General features: G+C 43.3%; 1 protein-coding gene across 1 annotated transcript in view; it reads left to right on the top strand.

Annotated features, from left to right (window-relative positions):
• Positions 1 to 16,057, top strand: part of LOC124612503 — a 529,185-nt gene that overhangs the window by 456,331 nt on the left and 56,797 nt on the right. The window contains exon 3 of the mRNA XM_047140744.1: positions 4,517 to 4,675. Within this exon, the coding sequence (XP_046996700.1) occupies positions 4,517 to 4,675 (159 nt within the window). The remainder of the gene's footprint in view (positions 1 to 4,516; positions 4,676 to 16,057) is intronic.

Here is a 16,057-nt window from a genome sequence, read left to right as displayed (position 1 = left end):
CTTTTGTGCAGTATTAGTTGCACAGTTCAAAGAGTCAGCTTAAGAGAAATCGTCGTGTCCTTCAAAAAATTTAGCGTTGTGGTCTAGTGACAATCTAGTATTTCTGGTATGCGTCACGGAAGGAAACAAACTCTGTTCTGTGTTGAGACTGAATGTGGTGTCTGATGTTTGACTGCTCGCATCATTAATCTGAGGGAAATAAAAGTTATTTGTTGAGGATTGATTCCACTGTATGAATCTGGTCTGCAAATCGATCACTGGGGAATAGCATTTATCAGCACAAAAGTTGACTTGAGCAGAAGTGTTTGCGCACGATGTAGCGGAAAGCTGTGGTGTTCAAATATGGTTCAAATGGCTCTGGGCACTATGGGACTTAACATCTGAGGTCATCAGTCCCCTAGAACTTAGAACTACTTAAACCTAACTAACCTAAGGAGATCACACACATCCATGCCCAAGCCAGGATTCGAACCTGCGACCGTAGCAGTCGCGCGGTTCCGGGATGAAGCGCCTAGAGCCGCTCGGCCACCGCGGCCGGTAGCTGTGGTATGAACGGAAAGTTTTCATGACAAAAGGCGGTGTAGTGTGTACCATTTTTGGGTTGACAGAAAACTTCTTTACTGTTAGTGTCATCATGTTTAATATGGGGCTTGATAACTTCACTATTAACTGTTTCAGATTGCGTGGGTGGCTCAACAGAGCGGGCATGTGCGTCACTCCAGGCCGTATTTTCGTCAGTATCAATGGAATGGAATGAAATACCTGACGTGGGAAACTTAGCTTTGTTATCAGATTTGATAGGCACAATTGGTTCATTAATGTTTTCTGAGATTATCAGACTTCTGTTGCTGACGGTAGCGTTGAAGGTAAAGCTGACAATTTCATGCTGTGTAATGGAGGTCATGGTTAATTTCTCAGTAAAATGTTTCTCTGTATTGTCGATGGGTTTTTTAACAGGATGTGAGATCTGCGACGTGGCAACGTCTGTAACGGAATTTATACTAGCGTCAACATGGGTTGTAAGCTATTGAGCAACTGCTGTTCGACTTCCTGTCTTTGTACTGCTAATGACTGTAAAAACTAACTGTTTCCCTCTGTGTGTTTACGGAGAAAGTCTTTGTGTCGCTTTTCTGAGGTCTCAGTGTGAACTTTAAGACGTTCATCTAATCGAATGTCTTGTTGATCTATTCTGTCATTAACTGATTGGATTTCATCCGTAAGCTTTTTATAGGTTTCACTAAATTGGTGTCTTCTAGCATTAATGTCATCTCTCAAAGGTTTGGTACTGTCTGCGCATTGCTGGCTATGGCTTCAATTTTATCGGAAAGACTTTTTCACAGGCCTTGATATCTGTATCTATCTGTTTAAAACGGTTATCAGTCGTACGTGTGTATGATGTAAGCTCGTCACACGTGCTGGAAAATTGTTCATTGAACTCAGTGGTAGTGTTAACTCGGTGGTGGTGTCACCCTGTATTTTTTGTACAGTGAAAAATTGTTCATTGAACTGAGTATTCAGGTTAACCATCATTTGCACGAGATTTCGAAGCGTCACTTCCGTATTCTTTTCAAGTGACGCGTCGGGTGTCAGCTTTGTTGTGATTTGTTGTGCGGAGACATCATTTATAACCATCGACGCCTCGTTTGTTGCATTATCTGCATAATTACCGCCAATGGAATCTGACGGATTTTTTAAAACGGGCTGAATATTTTGTGTTACTGTGTTCTCTGGCATACTATTGGCATTCAGACTGACTGTGCTATAATTGGGAAGTCCATTGACCTGATTCGGTAAAGAATCGTGTTCTGACAGCTGCGTCTGTATCTTCCTCAGCGTCGTCTACTATACCGGAATATGCAGGCCGGCTGTAGGTGTTTTATTTTGTCACAACTGTACGGAAAGTTCTGAGACGGCGTTTGCTGTACAAGCCCTGCCGATTACAACTTGTGCAGGCTCTCAACTCCAATGACAAAGAGAAGCGTCTCGTATTTTGTGGATATGTGCTAGCAAAGATGGAGGATGACGTATTTCTACAGCATGTAATTTTTAGCGATGAAGCGACGTTTCACCTTAGTGGAAAAGTCAACAGACACAATATTCGCGTATTTGGTTTGGAAAATCCACATTAACCACTGCAACACGAAAGAGACTCACCAAAAATCAATGTGTTCTGTACCGTCTCTGTACAAAGGTTTACGGACCATTTTTCTTTGCGGCAAGAGCTGGAACGGGACTCACGTACCTGGACATGTTGGAACAATGACTGTTCCCTCACGTTATGGAAGATTCCCAGGACTTCATTTTCCAACAGGATGGTGCTCTGTCCCACTGGCAGTGTGATGTACGAGCCTTAAATGACTCCCTTCCTCAGCGCTAGATCGACTGCAGGGGACTTAGGGACCTGGCTCTGCACTTCTGACCACCGAGGTCTCCTGATCTCACACCCTGCGACTATTTCTTATGGGGTTATATGAACGAAGCTATCAACCGCTCTGAAGGATCTGCAGAACCAATCATTGCTTCCGTGCACTTCGTAACAGCAGATACACTTTCACATATGTGGGACAAGTTCGACTACCATGTCGATGTTTGCCGTCCAGCCAACGATGGCCACATTGATCATTTATAACATTTGTCACATTTCTAATTATTAAATAATTATTAAAAACTAATTAATTACAAATTATTAAATTTATTAAATTGATATCAAAAATTATGGGAAAAAAAACTTTCGAATTTCCTCTTCTCATTAGTACGAGGTTGAGTCAAATGAAAACCTTAAATATTTTTTTAAATATTATTTATTGTGCAGAAGTGGTACAAAGCTTTATCACTTTCCAACATAAGCTCCCCCACGCTCGATGCAAGTCCTCCAGCGCTTACAAAGTGCATAAATTCCTTTAGAAAAAAATTCTTTTGGTAGTCCGTGCAACCACTCGTGTACTGTGTGGCGTGCCTCTTCATCAGAACAGAACTTCTTTCCTCCCATTGCGTCTTTGAGTGGTCCAAACATATGGAAATCACTTGGGGCAAGGTCTGGTGAGTATGGTGGATGGAGGAAGACACTCAAAATACAGGTCTGTGATTGTTGCAACTATTGTACGGGTAGTATGGGGCCTTGCAGTTGCAAAAGGACACCTGCTGACAGCAATCCCCGTCGCTTTGATTTGATTGCAGGCCGCAGATAATTTTTTAGGAGATCTGTGTATGATGCACTGGTGACAGTGGTCCCTCTAGGCATGTAATGCTCCAAAATGACGCCTTTTCTGTCCCAAAAGAGAGTGAGCATAACCTTCCTTGCTGATGATTCTGTTCGAAACTTCTTTGGTCTTGGTGATGAGGAGTGACCCGATTCCTTGCTCGCTCTCTTTGTTTCCGGTTGCTGGAAGTGAACCCAGGTTTCGTCCCCAGTAACGATACTTGCAAGGAGGCCATCACCTTCTAGTTCAAAGCGCTGAAGAAGTTCTTCACAAGCATCAACACGTCGTTCTCTCATTTGAGGAGTCAGCTGCCGTGGCACCCATTTTGGAGACACTTTGTGAAACTGGAGGACATCATGCCCAATGTGGTGTGACTAATCGGTAAACATGCTGCAGTGTCATTCAGTGTCACTCGGCGGTTTTCCTTCACTATGGCTTCAACTGCTGCAATGTTCTGTGGAGTCACAACTCGTTGTGCCTGACCTGGACGAGGAGCATCTTCCGCTGGAGTCACACCATTTGCGAACTTCCTACTCCATTCGTAGACGCTGCTGTGACAAACATGCGTCACCGTACTGAACCTTCATTCGTCGATGAATTTCAATAGAGTTCACACCTTCACTCCGCAAAAACCGAATAACAAATGGCTCTGAGCACTATGGGACTTAACTGCTGAGGTCATCAGTCCCCTAGAACTTAGAACTACTTAAACCTAACCAACCTAAGGACATCACACACATCCATGCCCGAGGCAGGATTCGAACCTGCGACCGTAGCGGTCGCGCGGCTCCAGACTGTAGCGCCTAGAACCGCTCGGCCACTCCGGCCGGCACCGAATAACAGAACGCTGTTCTATCCTGGTGCAAGTCGGAAGTGGGGCGGCCATCTTTATGCTGATACTGCGACGGTAATTGTACATCTGCACTATGCTGCCACCTACAGGCCATTCTGCATGCTGTTTGTAGCACGCTTACCAACTTACAGGATAAGGGCGCGAAATTTCGATTTGTTATTGCAAATTTAAGGTTTTCATTTGACTCACCCTCTTATGAAGCTTGTTCATTTTGGATTTGTACTTGAATAAATACGAAGTTTTGAAAATGGGTCCATCATTTAGAATAAGCCTGTATTTACAATGGGCAACCGATATTTTTATAAGCATGTACGTCGATATCTTTTGCGTCTATTTATCGATACTTCTCAATATATCGACGCCGGTTAATGATACCTTTAATATCTGTATATCGAATTCGCAATATTTTTAAAAATATCAACAGTCCTAGTACACACGTGTCCTTTGCCTTTGCCTGTTGCAGGCAGCCAGTACGGCGAGCGGTGCCGCTTCGACGAGGACTGCGGCTACCACGACGAGGTGCTGGTGTGCTCCCGCGCAGACTCCAGGACCTGCCGCTGCCCCAGGGGCCTCGTCTGGGACGACCACTCGCGGAAGTGCTACGCCGTCGGCGACACCTACGGTAACTCGCGCTGTCTAATGGTTCGAGTTCTTTCTGCATTAACCACACACTTCCTCTACGACTTTATTTCAACACCTGCCTTGAAAGAAAGAGAATTACTTTTAATTATGAGACACCCGCATCGTTTTAAGGAAGCGTTCTTACGCAGCTTTCAAGTATTTTTAAGAATCACGATTAAGCAAAACGCGTGCACGTCAATGTACAAAAACTAGCAGTTTCTGTCAAACGACAGATCATCTGTAGGTATAAAAAAACACGTTAGTTAGAGAACATGCCTTCACTCATAATAATTCTACATCGATGTCATACTCCGCAAGCTATCTAATGGTGTGCGGTGGAGGGCACTTTTCGTACCACTAACTGAGCCGTCCAAGCCTGTTTCAATCGCGAATAGCGCGCGGAAAGTATTATTGTAGATAATCTGATATGATCCATTGTAAATGGTTTTTGAAAGCCTGCGACTGTGAAAACAATAAGTTTGTTTATAAATAACTCTTCTGCTACCAGTTGTAACATGCCCGGGGGTACAAATGGGTGGGGGAACTTCTTATACTGGCTTGTCGTTTCTGTTTCCGTTTCTTGACCGTGAGCCCTGTTCACACCACGTACCTGATAATCCCGCGGCGGTCGTATTTTTCTGCTCCACGCTGCTCCCCGCTTACCTGAAATTACCTATTGAAATATGCAAGCGGGTATAGGGGAGCCACTCGACGTTAAAACACAATACTGTTCTACGTCTGGTATGAACAACTATATTCTGAGACGATAAAAGAAAGTCGCAGGTTGCACTGTTTACATTCTAATTCATAGGTATTTATCCCAATTAATGGATGATTACCAGTCCACAATACCAGTCACACGTGCGTACGCGTAACCGACACGACGCGGGTGATTGTTGATGATGCGAAAGCCGAATAATCGAACGGAAGTTCTTACACTCGCCACGCATACACAGATTTCTTTTGGCACCAGTCCTCCTCGACACTACTAATGATATAGCACTGTTTATAGAGTTAATTACTCAGTTCTCAGTTCTCACTTGTACGAGCGTGCGTGTAACCGACGCGACGCAGCTGATTGTTGATAATGCGGAAACGCGATGTTCGAACGCACGTCCTCACGCTCGCTACAAGACACTGGCACTTGTTTGCACTCTTTTGTGGTAACTAATTTTTGCTGATTCACATTAGTTCATTCTGAGAGACCGAACACGGCGCGATTGGTTGATACTGTACGGTACGACACGCAACGAGAGGATACACAAATACGTTATCGGCGGCACTGCTCACTTTTAATTACATCTTGACGCACTTTCCTCTGAATCATTTCCATATTTCATCACTTTACTGTAATAGCACGTATAGCAACACTTCAACTTCCATACTAACAATGCCTCTCACATGCAGAGCTTCCCACAACACAACAATTCCGTGTCCGATGCTCGACTCCGCAGACGCGGCTGCTCGCAAAGACACTCCGCAACCAAGCCAGCGATATGACAATACGCTTACACAGTCACGATTTTCTTTATTTACTTTTCACACAACGCGTTTCATGAAATGATTCCCATTTTCAAGTGCATTTTTTGTGTGTATTATGCCATTTCCATGTGATGTTGTCGGTGTGTGAGTGTCTGCCTCCTTTCGTTGACATCACTGCAATTAAGAAACACGGTTTTTTTAGTTGGTTATCAATCTTTATGTGAAGTTAGTGGCGAAATTTACAAGAATTTGTACTTATAGTTATCTTATGGGCCATTTGTACGGAGAGTCACAAACACTGAACATCACACGCAACTTGCTGTACACTTTAAACATCGAAAATCTCTTACATAAACAAAACAGTTACAAAAGATGTTCCTACAAGTAGTCCACAGAGATAACATTATGTGTCTTCCACAGAGTGCGATATGATTTTGTGGAGAGGTTGTTTATCTTAACTATACACAATACAGGACAACTATTTGGAAAAATAGAGCAAAATGTCAAAATACTCCACTGGCTAAATAAAGGACATAAAATGGATTTGCTAGAAGAACTGGAGATACATTCACATTACGGAAAATATAAAGATAAAATATTAAAAGAAAAACTTGAAAGTGAATCAGTGAATTTCCTCAGATGTTATAATATACTTAAATAAAAAAAATAGTAACACACAGAAATAAGCACAATTGTAAAATCGGTATAAGAAAATTATGATCCAAATTGTTAAAATAAATAATCTCTGCACAAAAACGTATCACAATCTGTGGAAGACCTATAATGTTACCTGTGTGGACTACTTGTAGGAACATATTTGTAACTGTTTTGTTTATGTAAGATATTTTCGATGTTTAAAGTGTACAGCAAGTTGTGTGTGATGTTTGTGTGAGACTCTGCACAAATGGATCATAAGAAACTGTAAGTACAAATTCTTCTAAATTTCGCCACTAACTTCACAAAAATATCGATAACAACTAAAAAATCACGTGTTTCTTACATATTGCAGTAAAGTCAACGAAACAAAGCAGACTCACACATCGACAACATCACATAGAAAAGACATAATACACAAAAAAAACACTTGAAAATGTGAATCATTTCCCGAAACGCGTCGTGTGAAATGTAAATAAAAAAATCGTGACTACTAGCACAAGAATTATTTATAAACAAACCTATTATAATCGGCAAGCCTCTGTATTGGCATAATTTCTCGTATTTTCTCCTCGTGGTCATTGCGCGAGACGTATATGAGTGAAGTAATATGTTGTCCGACTCCTCCCGAAAAGTGCTTTCTCCAAATAATTTGCACCTAGATCAACGCTGTACGCTCACTGCATCAAAATTACAGAATTCGACCAGACTGAAGTAGCTCGTTCTCTTCACTGAGTACATGCCACTACAGTCTGGCCTTGCGCTCCGCACTCCGAACACAGTAGCTGGTCAAAAGTATCCGGACACCTATTAGCGAACGTAATATGGAGGAAGTCCACCCTTCGCCTCTACGATAGCTTGAATTCTGATGAAGATAATTTCAGTGAGGCGTCTTGAATGTCTGTGGAAGAATAACAGCCTATTCCTACTAAAGAACCAAAAACAGAGAAGGTAGTGATGTTGGACGCTAGGAGTCTCCAGCGAAGTCATATAACGCGATTCGAGGATTTTGCCGTAGAAGGATAGTTTGGCGACGATGACTGATTGTATCAGCATGACGATGCATCCTGTCGCCTAGCTACATCTGTGAGGCAATGGGTTGTGGAGAATAACATTCCTGAAATAGACTAACCTACCCAGAGTTCCGACCTGAACCCAAATGGTTCAAATGGCTCTGAGCACTATGGGACTTAACATCTGAGGTCATCAGCCCCTAGAACGTAGAACTACTTAAACCTAACTAACCTAAGGACATCATACACATCCATGCCCGAGGCAGGATTCGAACATGCGACCGTAGCGATCGCGCGGTTCCAGAATGAAGCACCTAGAACCGCTCGGCCACATGGCCGGCATCTGAACCCAGTGGAACGCTTTTGGAATGAGTTGGGATGTCGACTTTGCTCGAGACTCCTGGCATCCAACATCACTACCGTCTCTGGTTTCGTCTCTTGAGCAGGAATAGGCTGCTGTTATATTAACTGCTACATACAGGGTGATTCAAAAAGAATACCACAACTTTAGGAATTTAAAACTCTGCAACGACAAAAGGCAGAGCTAAGCACTATCTGTCGGCGAATTAAGGGAGCTATAAAGTTTCATTTAGTTGTACATTTGTTCGCTTGAGGCGCTGTTGACAGGCGTCAGCGTCAGTTGATGCTAAGATGGCGACCGCTCAACAGAAAGCTTTTTGTGTTATTTAGTATGGCAGAAGTGAATCGGCTGTTCCCTCAGCTCGAACAAGAAGCACAACAATTCATATTTCAGCAGGATGGAGCGCCACCACATTGGCACTTATCTGTCCGTAACTACCTGAACGTCAACTACCCGAGGCGATGGATCGGCCGCTAGGCAGCCCGTGACAGAGCACTTCATCACTGGCCTCCAAGAAGCCCTGATCTTACCCCCTGCGATTTTTTCTTATGGGGGTATGTTAAGGATATGGTGTTTCGGTCACCTCTCCCAGCCACCATTGATGATTTGAAACGAGAAATAACAGCAACTATCCAAACTGTTACGCCTGATATGCTACAGAGAGTGTGGAACGAGTTGGAGTATCGGGTTGATTTTGCTCGAGTGTCTGGAGGGGGCCATATTCAACATCTCTGAACTTGTTTTTCAGTGAAAAAAAAACCTTTTTATATACTCTTTGTAATGATGTATAACAGAAGGTTATATTATGTTTCTTTCATTAAATACACATTTTTAAAGTTGTGGTATTCTTTTTGAATCACCCTGTATAATAACAATTCTGCCAAATCGAGATTTTTGGAAAACAGCATGAATAAAATAAGCTATCCGCTGTGGTGACGTGAACCGCTTGTGAGAAGCAATTGTAACGGTGTGTTGCGTCTATTTTTTGGGTAGACCGGTATCCATATGTACAAGACAAGCAACTGACGCTAGATCCAGATGTTGCATCACGCTTGTATTGTATCGCCTGAGAGACTGAATTTTTAAGTTAACCAGCAGTTGATATGCTGTTGCTGTTGTTATTTTAAGTACTGCAGTGGGGCGGGGTCTACCGTCTTCGTTCTCTCTCTGAATTTTCGTTAAGTCCACCTACCTCGATATTCCTTCCTTCTGACGTACCTTCACTCTGTAGTAGCAGATACGTGCTAGGCAGTGTAAAGCAGCTTTGATGAAACCGCTACCTAATGCCTACCACACAGAGGCCGCATAACTCGAGTTAAAAGTCAGTTCCTGGAAGTTCATATTAAAAAAATCGGGCGTTCGGAGGATGCAGTCTACTTGCAGAAAGCATTTAAAAATTATATTGAATCTGATTTTTATTCATATGGAAACACATGAAATTAATTTTTATATTTAATGTTTATATTAATTTTTAATATGGTGAACTTTATCCTTCGAAATTCACTGTACAACAAATTTTCACTAGAAAAGCAGCCAGAATTTTTGCAAGTCCGACCCGACTAATTTACACGATCTAACACATGGTTCAAATGGCTCTGAGCACTATGGGACTTAACGTCTGAGATCATCAGTCCCCTACACTTGAACTACTTAAACCTAACTAACCTAAGGACGTCACACACATCCATGCCTGAGGCAGGATTCGAACCTGCGACCGTAGCAGCAGCGCGGTTCTGGACTGAAGCGCCTAGACCACTCTGTCACAGCGGCCGGCCACGATCTATCAGTCACAGACCCACCACTCTTCACGAGTTAACATTCCGTCGTTTCAGTGCTCTTCTTAGCAAGAAGTGCTCGATAAAGTATTGCGTACAGAGCACGAAATATGCCACGCGGAATTGTTACTACGACCAGGAAGTTCACACGCTCATAAATCTCCAACTGTTAAATTTAGAAACACCAAACTTTCATTAAATTGTTCGAAACTCCAGTCCTTCACTCATGACACGTTCTAACCGAAATGAACTCTCTAGTTCTTCGTCTTACAGACTATTTTTACGATGTTATCCGTAGGCCGGTTAGCAAGCGACTATCTCGAGATCCTCTACTCTCTCAGCTCACTATATTCGCGCGGGAACAGCTTAATTCTGATTGGCTGTTGATCTAAATGACCAATCGGAATGTTCCTTCCAGATCATGCTGGCGGCAAAACTTGCCATATCCAATCACTAATCTGACAGTAATTAATGTCATTAAAACTTCAATTTCTAGTATATAGTATAATCAAAATAAGCGACGTTCAAAATATTCTCCAAATTGATAAATAAACTTACTCCGCCTCTAACTTTCATTCTGGCTGCTTTTATACAAAAGCAAGCTCACACCGACATACGTCATCTGAATCGTGGTTGCACCATAACTTTCCCACAGTTCGTTTGTCAAGGCCTTACATAAAATGACATTAAGTTTTAACGTATGTCCCACATACAATCTCTCAATCATTCTTATGCACTCACACAGCAAAACTATAAGCAAATAATAATTTTGAGCGATTTTTATATTACGTAATATAAAGTAACTAAAGTTTTGAAAAGAAAATTCTAATTAATTGATTTTATGCACTGATAAATTTGTAATGGCTTCAAATGATAATGAAAGTCAATTTGTTATTGTTCTTAACTGGTTTTAAAACATGAGCGTCGGTTTTAGAACTGTTAGGTAATTTTCATTGTCTCCGGAACTATAATAAATAAAAATCTGAAATTTTGACAGCATCATTCCATTAATAACAAAAGGCTGTGTACCAAATTTGAACAAAATCTAATAATAACTAATATGGGTTATTTAGATTCGTAGAGGGTATGAATTTTCGTACTGACTGAATGTTACTCTATGCAGTTCTTACGGCAGACAGCATCGACTGCGCTGTGAGCAAAAAGAAAAAAAAAAAAAAAAAAAAAAAAAACGTAGCCATCCTGCAGTAACCGTACCAAACGGCTGCGTGCATTACAGCAAGGAATGTCATCTCGTAATAACTTGCTACGTTACAGTACGAAGACTAGTCTGAAGTAGCTATCTGTGCTACGCTATGCTGTTCAAGTCTTTTCAGCCCCACATAGGTAAACCAACTTATATCCAGTTAAAACTATTTATTATAGTAAAGCCTTGGTCTCGCTCTATAATTTTGACCTGTCAAACTTCTCTCTATAACCACTTTTTGATGCCTCTAGATGTGTCCTATTAATCAAACCCTCTTTGCATTTACTTTGTGCCTTAAATTTTTCTGTCCAGCTCAATTCATACCTCTTCATTAGTTGACCGACCTCCCAATCTACAGATTTATCTCAAAGTGGGAAGGATTGGACTCTAAAGTCCCATCTATGTATTGATCATTAGAGGAGAAGCACTTGCACAGCTGGAAAAATATGAGATACAGAATCGTTCGCAGTTTTACTGGAGGAATCACCAGGGCTTTGCCTAAAACGATTTAGATAAAATACGGAAAAGAGGAGCCGAGTTTTCCCCAAATAATGTCAGATGTAATTCAGAGTCCTCCAACAGTTTGGTGGACCCCACTGCTCTGTGGATTTCCTTCCCTACCACACACTTCCCTTTTTGGCACCCTCCCCTCTCCCCCTAGTGAGAAACTTCCTCCGTGTCTCTCATATGTGTAGCTGTTAAAGCTTGAGCATCGGAATTAGACGCCGCACTGCAAGAACTTAATGCCCAGGGTGGATCGTTAGTAGATCGGTGTAGCGAGTGTTTGTACAGCTCTCCAGAATGCTGTTCGGACGTACTGTCGTCCATAGCTGATATTTCGGCGGTCAAACCTCGCACCATTCTCAAGGCAAACAACTGGTGAAACAGTTTGCTCCGGGAGGGCGGCGGGATTTGCCTGTAATATGGGTCTCTACTTGGTTGCATTTCCGAGCGCTGTGTAAACATTTCATACACCAGAAAGAGGTCAAACTGTGCCCTTCAGCGAGGATTTGCGAATGTCTGATAAATCACAAGATACAGTATTGTCACTAGGCGAACAAATTCTTTTCAGTGGCATTTTCCGAGTATCTGAACTTTCTTAATCACAGTGAAGCAAAGCACAACACAGCACAACGCAAGCATGCTGTAGAACCCATACACAGCACACGTTGTTTATGTTCACACAAGCAAAGCCGGCAACTCTGGAGCCTCGACGTCAGAACCGGCAGTGATTGGTTCGCGTCCCACGCCTAGCGCCTCGCGCTCCTCATTCTTTACTTATTAAACTGTTACACTGCCAACTTGAAACGCATACGTCAAGCGCAAAGTTTCAGCAGCCTCGGTATAGGCATGTAACTGAGGGCTCAGAACTGGCAAATTCGACGTGACGTGATCGATGTGCATACCAGAAATGGGCAGGCACACTGAGGGATAGTTATTCCATAGCTGCAGAAACGTGAAAGTCGGCGGCTGATGGTCTGTACATGTAATAAAGGAATGTCTTTCCACCATGAACAGGAAGTGCCTAACTGTTTCACATACCGCTAAAAGTTCTGCGTAAAATAATGGGCAGTAGCACTGCTTCTCTTTCATCTTCTCAGAGAAAGAAAACCAAAAGGTTGCCAGTACCTTTGTTACATTCTGCTGGATCACGCACCGACAGCACAGGATGACGTGTCCGAGAAAATCTCTAGTGAGGCGCTAGCGACTGGAGGGTGGCTTGCGTGAGGCATGTCATGCAGGCTTCAATGTTGCGTGCAGTTCGTCAGTCCAAGTGACAGGAGTGGAACCACGCACTCTGGGGCCAGAGAGGACGTCGTGAAGTGACGGTTGGGCCTCGGCAGCTCTGGGTAAAAGATGGTGTTAAATGTTCATCATTCCCAGGTGTCGACACACTTAGTGCACCTTTCTCGAAGCTGGATAAGTTGGAAGTGTGGCGATGCACTCAGTTAACTTATAAGAATGGGCCACAGAAATCGGTAATTCCAGGAATCCAGAATGAAATTTTCACTCTGCAGCGGAGTGCGCGCTGATATGAAACTTCCTGGTAGATTAAAACTGTGTGCCCGACTGAGACTCGAACTTGGGACCTTTGCCTTTTGCGGGCAAGTGCTCTACCAACTGAGCTACCCCAGCACGACACACACACACCCCAACCTCACAGATTTAATTCTGCCAGTCTCGGTACAGCACACAGTTTTAATCTGCCAGGAAGTTTCATATCAGCGCACACGCCACTGCAGAGTGAAAATTTCATTCTGGAAACATCCCCTTGGCTGTGCCTAAGCCATGTCTCCACAATATCCTTTCTTCCACGAGTGCTAGTTCTGAAAGGTATGCAGGAGAGCTTCTGCGAAGTTTGGAAGGTAGGAGACGAGGTACCGGCGGAATTAAAGCTGTGAGGACGGGGTGTGAGTCGTGCTTGGGTACCTCAGTTGGTAGAGCACTTGCCAGCAAAAGGCAAAGGTCCCAAGTTCGAGTCTCGATCCGGCACACAGTTTTAATCTGCCAGGAAGTTTCAATCCCAGGAATGTTACTTTGTTAGCACCTAGGACGCATTTAGCCACATCTATGAGGATTCCAGTTACAAGTCCCAAAGCAGACTATGCGTAGATGTCTTTCATGTTCTTCTGACGATGGCAGTGCCACCAAAATAGCATCAACATACGCAAAGCAGAATCCCAATCCCCGCAAAACTTAATCAACATAGTGCTGAAAAGTCTATGCAGCACTTGTTAGGTCATAAGACATGTGTTGGAATTCAAATAGTACAAAAGGTGTAGTATCTGCAGCTTCATGGATGTCCTCTGTTACATAGGTATTTGATTATAGGCTTTTACTAGGTCCAATGTTGAGAAAATGGTGTGCCACTATAGTGGACATACAGAATTTCCGATGTGCCGCACACGGTAACAGTCGGCAGTTGTCCAAGCGTTGAATCCTCCGTAGTTGCCACATGGGCGTCAGCTGTCTGTATTCTTTGGCACCAGATGAAGGGAAAAGTAGAATTGCTTTCTGATAGTCACGATGTGCCTGTTCGGATCACTGAGTCGAATTCTGCTTTTGCAGTTTTGCATTGCAGAATTTCTCGGGCGCCGACAGCTACAAGAAAACAGGGGAACTGGGTATGTTCGTTATGTGATGCACTGTCGAGAGGTGAAGCAATGTCAGTGACAGGAGCTCTTGTAGTAGACACATCAGTCGGCTGTGGCAGCGACACGGCGACAAACTAGTTGCAGGTTGCCTATGTACGAACTTCCAGGGGCAACAAAAGTTTGAATATCAAAATTTCGCATAATTATTGACCGACTTTAAAAATTTATACTGTTATCATTATCTTCTCGTCGAGAGGTACTCTTATATTAAAAGTTTAATACAGTGAGGCAAGTATTACAGTTAAAATCGCGTGTTTTTCTAAAGGCAGCGTAGCTGATGGCGCACAGATACCTACGCTTCATTCATCCAATATTTGAGAATGAAAGCACTTAGTGACTTCCAACAAACTTTACACATAATTTCAAACCTTTACCAAATTTATTCTCGTTGACACCATCCACAAAATGATGAAAGGAAAAAAAGTTTATCATTTACTACTTTTTCGCTGTTCATGCAGTAAAACTTGTGCCTCGGTCATGACATTTTAATTTGTTAGTCGTTTACTGCTAACTCTACTCGCAATATACACTGACAAGACAATACATTTTCACTACCTGCTTAATAGCTTGTTTGTCCGCCTACGGAACGAAATACATCACTGATTTTGCGTATCAGGTTCAAATGGCTCTAAGCACTATGGGACTTAACCTCTGAGGTCATCAGTCCCCTAGACTTAGAACTACTTAAACCTAACTACCTAAGGACAACACACACATCCATGCCCTAGGCAGGATTCGAACCTGCGACCGGAGCAGCAGCGTGGTTCCGGACTGAAGCGCCTAGAACCGCTGGGCCACAACGGCCGGCTGCGTATCAGGGATCCGACAGTTTTTTGGTAGGTAGTGGAGGCACGTGGCAGTAGATGTCTACGGACAGGTCACGTAATTGGCGTAAATAACGGGCCGCTGATTTGCGTGTGCGGCGACGGCCCCCAATAGCGACCCAGACGGGTTTCATAGGATTTACATCAGGCGAATTTGGTCGCCCAGACATCAACGTGAGTTCATTCCAATGCTCCTCAAACTACTGTAGCACAGTTCTGGCTCCGAGAGACAGATAGTTATACTACTGAAAGATGGTGTCGCCATCAGGGAAGACATCAAGCATGAAGGGATGCAGATGGTTCGCAGCTGTCAGCGTGTCTTCAATTACTACCAAAGGTCCAGTGGAAGTGCAAGAGAAAGTCTCCCATAGGATAACAGTGCTCCCACCACCAGCATGCCGCGCTGCACATTTCGAGCCGCCCTTCTCCTCGTTAACGGCGTGTGTTGAGACGACTATCGACATAGTGTAGCAAAAATGTGATTCATCCAAAGAGCTGAAACGCATCCAATGGCCAATGGTTCAATCCCGATCATCCTGTGCCCACTGCAACCATAATCGGTTATGTCGCTGTGTCAACATGTGAACACATTGAGGTGGTCTGCTGAGGAGCTGCAAGTTCAATAATGTACAATGAACGGTATGCTCCGTAACACTTGTGCGTGCACCAGCATTGTGCTCTTTCAGCACAGATGCCACAGATCACCATCTATCCTACTTTAAGGCAGACAAGCCTCCCTACCAGATGTTATGTGAGAACGTCCAACTGTTTGAGCACCCTACAACCTTGGCCCCTTACCTAGCTTGCATTTGTCGTGAATCTCTCACCCACCTCAAAGTCCCAAGCGACTGGAAAAAAGCGCAGGTGACTCCAGTATACAAGAAAGGTAAAAGAAAGGACCAGCAAAATTACAGA

This window comes from Schistocerca americana, chromosome 4, assembly GCF_021461395.2.
Source record: "Schistocerca americana isolate TAMUIC-IGC-003095 chromosome 4, iqSchAmer2.1, whole genome shotgun sequence".
Taxonomy (NCBI): Eukaryota; Metazoa; Arthropoda; class Insecta; order Orthoptera; family Acrididae; genus Schistocerca; species Schistocerca americana.
This window is presented reverse-complemented; position numbering and strand designations above follow the sequence as displayed.